The 10,016-nt window shown below is 34.4% G+C and overlaps 1 protein-coding gene across 1 annotated transcript; it reads right to left on the reverse strand.

Annotated features, from left to right (window-relative positions):
* Window positions 1-6,709: 6,709 nt before the first annotated feature.
* Window positions 6,710-8,279, reverse strand: LOC145158712 (uncharacterized). The gene is made up of 5 exons (XM_079077570.1): window positions 8,189-8,279; window positions 7,998-8,098; window positions 7,825-7,906; window positions 7,457-7,722; window positions 6,710-7,348 (listed from the first exon to the last, which is right to left on the reverse strand). The coding sequence occupies exons 1-5, from the start codon at window positions 8,277-8,279 to the stop codon at window positions 6,710-6,712; spliced, it is 1,179 nt and encodes a 392-aa protein (XP_078933696.1).
* Window positions 8,280-10,016: the final 1,737 nt, after the last annotated feature.

Consider the following 10,016-nt stretch of genomic DNA (forward strand, 5'->3'; position numbering starts at 1 on the left):
ATAATGAGTAATCAATATGGTGTTTAAATAAAAGTGTTTTTATTTACGCTCAAAAGTTTTGGGGCCATATAGGATTAATATTATTATTGCGTTTCACTCTACATGTTTTGACTTCCAGAATCACTAGGTTATTCAAACATTCACAGTCGGTCATACGTTGGGAGTAGGTATGAAGGAAGACTGTCATGAATCTGTCTGTAGATTGTCTAAGTGTTTAGACATAGCACAAGTTTGCTGCAGAGTTCATGAGTGCTTTAATAAGATTAGAGTATTGGATTAAACCCACGCTCACTTGAATCACTTCATGTTTTTATCACGAGTGGTTGTGAGACGATAACATTGTATATTCTTGAAACCGAGACGTGTGAGTTGTTATTTGTTGGTCAGTTGCGCATTGATAATAAGAAAACGCACCAGTAACTTGGTGTTATAAAACTTATTGTTGTGTGTGATTCGATCAATAAATGCAAGCAAGCATTTGAGTCGAAGTTTATCTATTCCTTTTACCCAAAGTGGGATAAAAGCGATATCTGTGGGCCCTCGATGATTTTGTGATGACACCCTAAGCGCTTGGCCAAGCCGGGACAGCGGCTTTTGAAAGCTACGATTGCTGATCAGGTTCTGAAGTTATGCAAAATAGTTATTAGACTTATCCAAGTGGGAGACTGTTGGATTAGTGTCTAAGTCCATAACTATTTTGGTATGTACTTGACCCGATTATGAGCATGGTCCTTTTGGGTTGCCTTCACCATAGCAATATGTAGGATGAATTAAGGAGAGAAAGGTTTAATTATGATTTATTAATATATTATGAGAATAATATATTAAAGGAGAAATCATATTGTTTAATTGATATTAGTCAAGAATTAATAAAGAATTAATTCTCTGGCTAAAACAGATTAATTAAACTTAAGGGACTGGAATTGTAATTATAGGATAATTTCAATTGGGCTATGGATCACCTTGGAATAATAGGTTGGACGAATTCTATGGGGAAGCCCATTAGAAATCGTCCAAGGCATGTTCCAGAAGGGGTCCATGGGCTGCTTAGTGCTTAAGCAGTCAGATTAGGGTTTCCTAGCTGTAAACCCTAATAGCCAGCATATATAAGGAACCCTTATGGCCCCAAAAACGTGGTGAACACTTCCTTTAGGGTTTCCAGCCGTTTTTGGTGCCTCCTCTCTCCTCCCTCTTCATCCAAGTTGCTTAGTGGTGTTTGTGACTCCATTAGAGGTGCAACACTTGAGGCACTAAGCTTTTTGAAGCCAAGGATTGATTGTTATTGCTATATAACAATCAAAGGTAATTGCTAAACCCTTATTTCAGTTCTTATATGATAGATCTATGGTTTATAGCTTTGGATATTCGATTGCATGTTCATTAGACAAACTAGATCCAAAAGCTATTAGGGTTTGCATGTACACCATAGGAATGATGTATTGCTAGAAACCCATCATCCATAACCATTAAGATGATCATAAAACATGATACTAAAGTAATCTCTTCTCCTTTCAGATTGGAGAAACTTTTATCTTTCTGCCTAATAGATTCTTCTTAGTCGTTCTACCACTCTTTGAAACTTTTCAAAAATATCAGAATTATGCTTAATCTTATAAACATAACCATGTTTACTGAAGCATCAGTAAATCATGACGAACAAAGTTATCATCCTTTGTGGTGGATCTGAATAGTTCACATTAATGTGTACTAGATCCTTTAGTCCTTCACTTGACTCGCATAAACATGTGATCAATGAATTAGTCACAATCTTCCAACGATCAAGATTCTCATACATCACACTATTCAAATTGCATGACTCTAACTTTCTATCCAATTGAAACTTGGGTGATGAGAATTCCTTTTCACTTGGTCAATTATGACATTACCACAAGTGATATAACGAGAATCAAATCCACAATTAATATTTCTAAAAATAGAAATGTAACCAACACTCTTATAAATGCCATTGCAAGGAAATACAAAGTAAACTTGACAAATCAACAATTCACTTTTATTGATAATAAGCGGAAAAATTTGTCCTTACAATGCAAAATATGAAAACAATGTATCTAGACATTTCCTACGCAATCTATTAATCTATCATAACTCCTAAGCAGTAGCTCAAAAATCTGATCATCGAACCATGCGGCAGAAATCCATCTCTCACGATCAGATTCAACTCAACTCTTCTTAAGCTTCCTTATTTCTTTTAGATCTGGCAAAACATTAAAATGTGATTATCACATCATGTATCAAGAATCTATGAATAGGAACTAATTAAAATAATGGAGTTAGATAATGGATATACCTGAAGTGGAGTCATACGACTTAACTTTACCATCTCTAAGATCTTTCAGGTAGTTAGGGTAGCTTCGCAACCAATGCCCCTCCAATTGGAAATAGAAACATATGGACCTTTTTGGATTAGCACATGAAACTATCTCAGAACTAGCATTTCTCTTTACCATATGGTCAAACGGTTTGACCTTGGCCGATCCCTTTCCATTGGGAATAGAACCCTTTTTCTGGACTACCTTTGTCAATGTCTATGGAAATTTGGAAGACAAATCCTTCGAATGAATGAATGAAGAATAGATGATTCTTAAGGTAGATCCTTAAGAATAAATAAGATAATGGGGATGGGAAGTTGGGTTAATTGTTTGATGATTAAACATAATAATTATATTATTGTGGGTTGAAAACCCTATGTACTCACCATGTTTTCCAACCTGACCCACTCAATTTATTTGTATCACAGGTGTCGATACGAAGATACATTACACCGAGAGATTAAAGGAGATGCAAATCATTAGTGTAAATGAATGTGAGGTCTGTTTATGCTTATGTTTCTGTATTGACGATGACAGCCCAATGTTTTAATATAAACAAAATATATTTATTCGAAAATGCTTTGATAATATCTTTATCAAGTTTTATGAGAACAAATTCCGTGATATTATTCTTTAAAATGAATACTTTGATTTTTAAATAAGCATAAATAAAATGTTTAAATGACCATGAATTTGGGGATGTCACAATATACTAATGTCATTTCGATTACTGACGGACAAATATTCTTATTTGCTAATCTATTCAATGCTCGATTCCATGTCTTTCTCTTGTATGTGTTTGCATGGGAAGAATATCACCCTGGTCTTCCTCATTCTAAAAGAAATGCTAAAAATTTGATTTTGAAAGAATATTGACCACTGTTTCTTTGCATGTGTTCCTTCAGAAGGTTTGCTTCATACCTCCTGTCATGTTGATTTTGTACACCAAACATATTACACTCAAATGATAAAAATATCAAAGTAACACAAGAAAACAACAGAGAAAGCATTGTCTTTTACCTTGCTTGCAGCACATCAGTTAGGGGAAAAATTATTGTCCACTAAAACCTTATTAGATGAAATACATGATCAAACATCTAGGAGAATACAAATACAAATAATAAGAAAAAAATACTTAAAACAAAGAAATTCATTCAAGACAATTGTATAGACCAACCGATATGTTTCTAATTCGGGTTTCGAGTATGAAAAATTGGGTTACAACATGCATATATTCAAATTTAATACTTTAAAAGGACCTTTTAGCGGTTAAAAGACATCAAGAGCATATCAGGCATGTATTACCACCATCTTCAGTTGTTGTATACCAGATGAGGTACCATATGAAGGTTGCGATTCAGATAATTGCCTATAATTAAAATCCATCAGCACTCTAATAGATGTGGAAAGGGGATTTAGACCCATAATATACATTTGTTAATATTTCATTTAGTTGATCACTAAGTTAATTATAGTACATAAATAATAACATTGATAGAGATAATTTGTTGTACTCCTGGTTCAGTAATTACATCAAACACTTGGTAGGCGTTCATGAATTCTAACAGATTTGAATACTTAAGCTCAAAATAAATTTTAATTCAACTTCTGTTAATAATGACTATGAAAAGTGCACAAAAGCGATTACTTACCTCTGTGTGTGGGTTCGTGGATTGAGGAAGCGAAGAATGAGCAGGTAACATTGATAATGTAGATACGGATGATCAAGATGAATATATTGAATTTGGAAAGATTATTTTGAAAGCACGCTAAAATTCGTCCAATGGTGTTGCATATTTCCTGCAGAGGGTTATCATACACTTTGATTGAGAGACAGAGCAATAGAGGTCGTAAAAATCATTCACTTCAGTCCACAGATGATCCAGTTACAACTTTAAACTCATCACTGTTTCTTAGTAGAAGCTCCTGAAATAAAATTATGAAAGAAAAATGGATATCGGTTAAACCCAACATAAAACTAAAACTTTGAAATACCTGAGTAAGGATTTCACCAACATATTTAATATAATAAATTGCACATACACCCAAACATTAAAATAGTGACAATTGGTAAACCTTAAGAAACCTATTCAATATAATTTATGAACTGGATGGATTAATTGATTACCTTGTTTTGAAGGGAAAGTCAGAGTCATACGATTCAATGAAGATCTCGACTAATAGGGAAAAAATAGTGAGAAAAGAGAAAGATAAGCCTTCATAGAGAAGGGATATGCGTGTAGATTATAGAATGCTAGAAACAAATATCAAAACCACTACTCTCTCACCGTTTTTGCAGTAATCAATTAAAACCCACATAACCAACCTTATGTTTCCCATATTTTCATATGATAGAGGATTTCCTTCTAGGGTTTATGACGTGCCTCCAAGATCAGCCTCCCTAGACCGAGAAAAAAGATAAGGATAACTTGGTGGTCATCGGTGGGGACTTAGTGGTTCCGGTGGTCTAGATAAATGAAACAAAAATTAGGAAGATAAAGGTTGGTCGTAATGGTTGGGATCGATGGGTGCAGACAAAAACATGAACGACATCGATGGTCTGCTTGCGCAAAGAGGAAATGGGAAGAGGGTTCCCTCCTTTTATTGAAACCATCTTCGTCGGTGTATATATGAACTTGAAATATAGAGGATAGTTCAGGGAGAGAAGAAAGAGTAAAATATACATGGTCGGAGGTGGGGAAGCATGGAAGACGATAAAATGTGATAAAGGGGGTCAGTGGGTGATTTTGTAGGGTTTATAAACTCATTTCCTAGATTTTAAGTTTATCAAAGATTTTAAATATTTACCATAATTAAAATATTTATTAAATGTAAGATTACATAATTACCATTTTGAATTGATTGACCTACATTGATTCCAACATCCTCATAATAGATAGTTAGAACAGATGAACCTATATATATATATATATATATATATATATATATATATATATATATATATATATATATATATAAGGGTTAAATTGAGAAAAAAAAGGTTGAGAATGAGGGAATCATTCTCAGCCACACATTTATTTTGCCGCAAAATACTTTGGCGTACCAGCGGAAATGTGTAACGGATACACATGTGTTTTCCAACATATTCATATTTTTTATTCATAAGTGAATAACGAATGTACTTTAGTAAAAATCGGATGCATTTTTATTCACTTATTAATAACGATAGCTGAAACTAATATATATATATATATATATATATATATATATATATATATATATATATATATATATATATAAAACATAATACTTAAATAAAAAATAATAAATTGTTATTTGAGGTTTTTTTATTATTATTATCTGATTCTTATTTTATAACAAAACCAATATATTCAAGATAATAGTTCGTATCCGCTTAAAACCACCTTAAAATTTTAAATATCCAAACAAAATAGGTCGATCTAAATTTACCAATTTAATAATCTGGTTTTATCAAAATAACTATAAATATAATACAATTATTTGCTTTTAGTGTCTGGAGCCCATTTGGTTATTATTGACAATCCATTTATTTTTTGTAGCAAGGCCCAAAAACTGCCAAAAAGTATGGGTCGGACACAAAGGGTGTGGAGGGGTCATTTTTTTCATCACTTATCACAAAAATTCGAAGGGGAGAATGATTTCCCCATTTAATGCTTGTTACTAGTGTTTTACATGATTTAGTTATTAATGTTAGGTACATCTTTGTTACTTAATGCAATCTTTAGACCGATAGGAGTGCCTTTATACTGCACACCACTGCACGCGGTGAACACGACATCGACGAGGTGGTCGGGCTGCGGTAATGCTACCGTGTGAGAATACTATATCGCACCATTTTTCATTTCTTTTTTGACCGTTGAGAATTTGGCTGTTTAACAACGGCTAGATTTTGATATATATATATATATATATATATATATATATATATATATATATATATATATATATATATATATATATATATATCACATATTGCACACACCAAACACTTTCGAAACGTACAGACTCTCAAACTTTTGCATTTCAAAAATGAATCCAAACACCCATCAGTTTACCTCTCGAAAAAAATCACGTACAAATGTTCGTCCTTTGGATCATTCGGTTTATCGCCAACAACTTGATCTATCTATGATTTCACCAGTGGCGGAGTCATGGTCAAAATAAAGGGGTATCCCGAGAAAAAAGATCGTGTAATATAAAATAAGCAAAAAAAATAAAAACTGCTATTTCATTTGATATAAATGTCAACTTCTATAACAAAGTTACATTTTAAAATTCACCTCTCCGCTCTTTCATTTTACGAAAGCGCTTAATTACATTTTCAGTCTTAACATTCTCTAATGCTTCCTTTTCTACACTACAAATCAGATCACCATTCATAAAATCGTTCTATTACGCAAATCGGTCTTCAAGAACTTCATTGCAGAAAAACACTGTTCAACTGTTGCGGTTACGACGGGCAAAACCAAAGTTAATTTTAATAATCTATAAACCAAAGGAAAAGAGAGGTGCTTCCCAGTTTCCACCAACAAACGAAGGAGATCTGCAATTCCCTTCAAGTTGAAAAATCTCTCATCATGGAACAAAGAGTGATAATAGATATCAAGTTGCCCATTAAGTTGCGCCCTTTCTGAATCGTCAAAATTGTTTTTGTATATCTCGCTTAACTTTAACAACTTTGCTTTATCAAAACTAGAAAATGAGTCACAAGGACTGAAAGCCGCCATGTTCTTCATCAACTCCGTGCCAACTTCACTAAATCTTTTCCCAAATTCTTGAATTTGCATATCCAAAACCATGTTAAAAATCACAACTTCAAAATGATGTTGATTAGTCTTATTGGTCCTACGTTTTCGTGGGGTAACATAATATTCTGACATGTCCACAATTCCAATACTATGCTTTTCACAAAAGGCAAATACCTTCTTCCAAATTTGTGGAAACCATATTTTTCTAAAAACTAGAGATGCTTTCTTTGTCCTTTTTATTGATGAAGCCACTTCCAAAATATCTTGCTATTTTTTTTTTAAAGATGCTTTGACAAACTATCCGTGAGTTATAGAATTTCCAACATCAATTGTAAAAAAACACAAAATCAAGTGTTTTGAAATATGACAAAGTACCATTTGCTTGATTACGGTTAGATAAAGTAGACCCCTATATTTAAGGACCGCAACAACTTCTGCAAATAAATTCAACAAACTTACAATTGTTCTAAAATGTGAACCACATCTAGTATCTCCAGCTTGAACAAGAGAAATCTTTTGATTCAACCCTATTTCTGTTTCAATTTCACCAATACCAATTTCAGTTGCCACTCTTTCTTTTTGCATCTCTCGTATCTTGTCTTTTCTCTTACAAGACCCACAAATGACAGTAACTACCAAACCTAGTTGTTTAAAGAATTCTTAAACATCATCATGTTTTTTTGCAACCGCCACAACCACTAATTGAAGTTGGTGTGCAAAACAATGCATATAATATGTAGAACTGTTTTCATTTAAAATCAAAGATTTCAAACCGTTGAATGCACCACTCATATTACTTGCTCCGTCATAACCTTTCCCCCTCACCTATATATTTGAAAATGTTAATAAAAAAATATAACACATAAAAATAAAATTAATATCATGTTAAAGGAATAAATATTTTATGATTTCTCACATGATCGATAGTCAAGTTGTTGTTGGAAAAAACGGTATCAATGGTGGCTTTAAGAGTCAAAGAGGATGTATCCAACACGTGAATAACTACGATAAATTTTCCTTTACAATCCCAAGTCTATCATCATATCTCAAAACTATAGCCATTTGTTCTCTTTTTGGAAACATCACTAGACTCATCAACTAATATACCAAACACATCTTTACCAATTTCATCACAAATATACTTTATTATCTCTTTTGAAAAGCAATTGTGTAACACCCTGTCACGAATCATTCCCATTTGGATGTGCGTGACGTAATTTAGATGATCTGGGTGTTCGATTTGTGTTTTAAAGCCAAGGGGTATTTTATAGAAATTGGATTTTTATTCAGGAAGTTTTAAGGAGATTATGAGATGATTAAAGCGTAGAGCTTCTCGTTACCTTTTCATGTATATAAGGATCGTCGAAATTGTATTTGTAATGAAAAAGTTATGGCCTTCGGAAGAATTTAGGGTTTGAGGAAAACCCTAGTACATGGGAAGTATGTTGGGCATACTGGTGTGGACGCCATTACGCGAGGCGTACATTGGCGTACGTTGAGCGTAGTCAGCAGATGGATCGCGAAGCCTCGTCCTCGTACGCTGGGCGTACGAGGAGTACGTTGGGCGTACGAGGAGTTTAAGAAACCCTAACTTAAGAGTGTTGCACCCTATATAAAGACCTTAATTCTCTAGGTCTGGCCTTTTTACCAGCCTCCATGCCTCCTAAACCATAGAATTCGACCCTTAGCCTTCATATTGGTGTTCTTGAGTTTTTGAAAAAGGTTTGGTGGTTATTTTTGTCTTTATGAAGGAAATGAAGAAGATTGAGGGTGCTTTGCTTAGTGAGGAGTTCATAGATCCAGAATCATCACCCTTTTTGTAAGACTTTGGAGGTATCAAGTTCATACCTTGGCTTGTAGATGTTTATATCTCTTTATGGCTTGATTTATTATGTTTCTGGTCCCTTTTTGGGTTGGTTGTGGAGTTAAGACGTTTGAAGGACTTATTATTTTGGATCTGAGCTTATTGGGAGTCCCTTATGCATAAATGTGCCAACTTTATGGGATATTGGGTCTCATGCATGAATTAAGTCATATATTAAGTCCTTTTAAAGATTAAGAGCTTCATTTAGCCATGCATGAATGTAAAGTTAGTAACTTTACGTGATTAATCAGTCCAAGGAAGTCAGATCTAGGTTGTGGTGTAAAGTCTTTATGGAATAAGAGCTTAAATGGAAGTTGGTTGTATGCGAGGGTACGTTGAGCGTACAAGCAAGTACGCTTAGCGTACAAGCCCTAAGGCGAGTACGCTGCACATACGAGCTGAGTACGCCCCGCATACTCAGCAGGCTGGGCCTCAGATTGGTGGATCTTTGGTTTGGGCCATTTTGGACTTAGGTGCTTTGGGCCTTGTTGGGCCATCAGAATTTAACTGTTTTTGGATTAGGAATGTTTTGGACCTTGGTTTAAGGCCCATGAAAGGGTTTGGGCCCAATTTAGAAATTTGGGCCATAATTGGCCCTTGGGTATTTAATAGGAATTTGGGCTTTTGGATTGCTGGATTAGACATTGGCTTTGGGCCAAGTTATGAAGAGGGTAGAGGTCTTTTACCCTAGTTTGGACACTTAGTGTGGGTCAGATTCGATTATTGATGGATGATTAACTTGTGATTGAGAGCGCGGGGATTCTTACGGGCCAGCAGCCAGAGATTCTTTCTGTGAGATTCAGCAGTGTGAGGTGAGTTTTCGTCATTGTTCTTGCGGTTCAAAGGCACCAAGGCCGACCCATTGGATTAGATATCCTATTATGTGATAGTATGTTATCAATCTGTAGTGATATGTTAGATCGGTATCCTGGTATGTAGGATGATGCTATTCTCAGTGATCTATAGATCTGCCTATCTGCCTGTAGACTGTTTATATGTTTATCTGTTATATATGGGCAAATATTGTTGGTGGTTGAGGTCTTACTGCTATGTGCATGAACCAACAGACCG

The sequence above is a fragment of the Lactuca virosa genome, chromosome 2 (genome assembly GCF_052849685.1).
Source record: "Lactuca virosa cultivar CGN04683 chromosome 2, Lactuca_virosa_CGN04683_v6, whole genome shotgun sequence".
Lineage (NCBI taxonomy): Eukaryota > Viridiplantae > Streptophyta > Magnoliopsida > Asterales > Asteraceae > Lactuca > Lactuca virosa.

What these genes read in the sequence shown, in the direction of transcription:
- LOC145158712 (XM_079077570.1), bottom strand. Translation starts at nt 8,279, where the DNA reads ATGGGAATGATTCGTGACAGGGTGTTACACAATTGCTTTTCAAAAGAG. An exon ending in ACAACTTGACTATCGATCAT is followed by an intron (nt 7,907 to 7,997) that starts GTGAGAAATCAT and finishes TCAAATATATAG; the next exon opens with GTGAGGGGGAAAGGTTATGA. An exon ending in TTTGATTTTAAATGAAAACA is followed by an intron (nt 7,723 to 7,824) that starts GTTCTACATATT and finishes TTAAACAACTAG; the next exon opens with GTTTGGTAGTTACTGTCATT.